We start from the raw sequence: 2,641 nt of genomic DNA, 5'->3' as shown, positions 1-2,641 counted from the left end.
TTTTGCAGAACTGTAAACACAACTCACTGCTTTACACTCAATTACCAAATTTCCAACACACTCCTAGCAAAATTATACACATGTATGGCTATCATTAACACTATTTTGCCAACTGTCTGGCACACTTCCACATGTGAAAACTGTTTTAGATAATTAGTCCACTTTGCAATCAGCCTAAGCACTATAAACAGGCCACAGGTAAGCTGTCTATGTGGCGTACAATGGAAGGAGCAGCAAGAGTGAGAAGAGTGAGAATCAGAGGAGGCCGAGGAGGCCGAGGGAGAGGATGTGGAGGTGAAGAAGTTGGAGGAAGAGGACGTGGAGGAGCAAGAAGAGGACGAGGAGGGAAAAGAGGAAGGGTAAGAAGAGTAAGAAACAGAATAACTGATGACATCAGAGCTACAATAGTGGACCATGTCATCAACCATGGGATGACCCTGAGGGAAGCTGGCCAACGGGTTCAGCCTACACTGAGCCGCTACACTGTGGCAGGCATCATTAGGACATTCCGAAATGAGAATCGGTAAGTACTTTGTAGCACTGCCATACTCTAATGAGAAACACAACAGTACCATACATGCAAAAATACTGAAATTGTTACTTTACAGAATTGCTAGACGTCCAGCTGTTGGGGGCAGAGGCAGAATGTTCACTCCAGAGCAAGAGACCCATATAGTGAACATGGTGATTACCAATAATGCAATAAGACTGCGCAAAATACAGCAGCGCATAATTGATAATGACACCATCTTTCAAAATATACACAGTGCAAGCATTTCTGCACTAAGTCGTGTACTTGCGCGCCACAGAATAAGAATGAAGCAAATTTACAGAGTTCCTTTCGAGAGAAACACAGAACGTGTAAAGCAACTGCGATATGACTATGTGCAGGTAAGCTAGTGTCATTGGTTCTGAATTTGGAAGTGCATACTGTAGTGCTGTGCATGGGCCTGATGTGTTGCATTTGTTTTGTCTTGTCCAGAGAGTGATGGAACTAGAAGCAGATGCAATGGGACATGAGCTACTTTTTGTGGATGAGGCCGGTTTTAACCTCAGTAAAACCAGGAGACGTGGCAGGAACATTATTGGACACCGTGCCATCATCAATGTCCCAGGACAATGTGGTGGTAACATAACCATGTGTGCAGCTATAAGCCAAAATGGTGTTGTTCACCATCATGCAACCATAGGCCCATACAACACTGCACACATTATTGCATTCCTGGACACCTTGCATGACATGCTCACTGTTCAGAGACCAGAGCAGACCCGATATGTCATCATATGGGACAATGTTAGTTTCCATAGGGCTGCTTTGGTCCGCAACTGGTTTACAGACCACCCATCCTTCATGGCACTCAACCTCCCTCCATACTCTCCATTCTTAAATCCCATCGAGGAGTTCTTCTCTGCCTGGCGCTGGAAAGGGTACGACCGTCATCCTCATCAACAGGTAGCCCTTTTACAGGCAATGGAGGAGGCATGTGGAGATATTGACCAGGCATCATGTCAGGCCTGGATACGGCATTCAAGGAGATATTTTCCCCGGCGCCTTGGACTGGAGGATATCGCATGCGATGTGGACGAAATTTTGTGGCCGGACCCAGAAAGACGACATGATGTAGGCTGATTGTCTTTTTCCTCTTTTTTTTTGTGAAATTCTTATTTTGTGTTCTGACTTTGTCTTGGTTTTGATGAGTGTGAATAAACACCAATACTTGAAGTTTGGATCCTTGTATGTTTACATGACACTATGACAAAAGTGTGACCTCAAATTGACATCTGTACACAGAGAAAGCAAAAGCCAGATGTGTTTTGTATTCATACCATCAGTGTGCAGTTGGCGCATTGTGTGCTTAGTAGATGATGGCTTGTGTGTACTGTTTGATACGAAAACACCATTTTTACGAAGGTGTGAAGAGTTAATCTAGCTGTGTTCGCTTTTGCAAGAGAACTACAATGTTTTGATAATTGGGTGACAGGTTTTCTTATTTGTGTGTAGAGTTTTGCAAAAATAGCCAATAGTTACAAAAAATGTGCTTAAGCAATCAGAAAAAACTGTAATTGACATGGCTCAAACTTAACTGCATAACTTTGAATTAGTATGGCAGACAGTGGGTGATGTCTCTGCCTACAAGCACAATGTAAAACTGATAATAATTTAGACCACTGTTTTGGACTGTGCAGAAAGGCACTCTCATGATGTGATCCATTTTTAAGGTCTGCAACACTTGCTGGTGCAAAACTATAGTTAATGGTCCAAAGATTATGCACACAGTGTAATGTGTCTTTCTACATTTATGTCCTTATATTTCAAAGGGAAGAAGAAGATATTTAAATCTGCCTTCATTTAGTCTTTGCTTACAAACCCAGTTCCAAAAAAGTTTGGATGCTATGCGAAATGTAAAAAAAAAAAAAAAAAAAAAAAAAACAGAACACAATGACTTGCAACACTCATAGATCACATTACATGTTTAAACCGAGAAAATGTAAAACATTAACATGTTGAAAAAAAGTTAGGAACAAAAGCCTTGAAAATATGTGGTACAAAGAAATAGCAGGAGGAGTATTTTAACACTAAACAGGTTAATTTGCAACATGTCAGCAACATGATCTCAAAATCCAAGAACTGGTTTCCTTA

The 2,641-nt window shown here is 41.4% G+C and overlaps 1 protein-coding gene across 2 annotated transcripts; it reads left to right on the top strand.

The window, feature by feature from the left end:
• Nucleotides 1-354: 354 nt before the first annotated feature.
• LOC109195864 (uncharacterized) lies at nucleotides 355-1,643 on the top strand. Of its 2 annotated transcripts, XM_019348630.2 has the most exons (3): nucleotides 355-523; nucleotides 609-891; nucleotides 983-1,643. In XM_019348630.2, the coding sequence occupies exons 1-3, from the start codon at nucleotides 432-434 to the stop codon at nucleotides 1,628-1,630; spliced, it is 1,023 nt and encodes a 340-aa protein (XP_019204175.2). In that variant the 5' UTR covers nucleotides 355-431; the 3' UTR covers nucleotides 1,631-1,643. The 2 variants fall into 2 exon arrangements, with proteins under 2 accessions (XP_019204175.2, XP_025756558.1); XM_025900773.1 differs by having other exon boundaries at nucleotides 362-891.
• Nucleotides 1,644-2,641: the final 998 nt, after the last annotated feature.

Source organism: Oreochromis niloticus, linkage group LG19, assembly GCF_001858045.2.
Source record: "Oreochromis niloticus isolate F11D_XX linkage group LG19, O_niloticus_UMD_NMBU, whole genome shotgun sequence".
NCBI classification, from domain to species: Eukaryota; Metazoa; Chordata; class Actinopteri; order Cichliformes; family Cichlidae; genus Oreochromis; species Oreochromis niloticus.
This window is presented reverse-complemented; position numbering and strand designations above follow the sequence as displayed.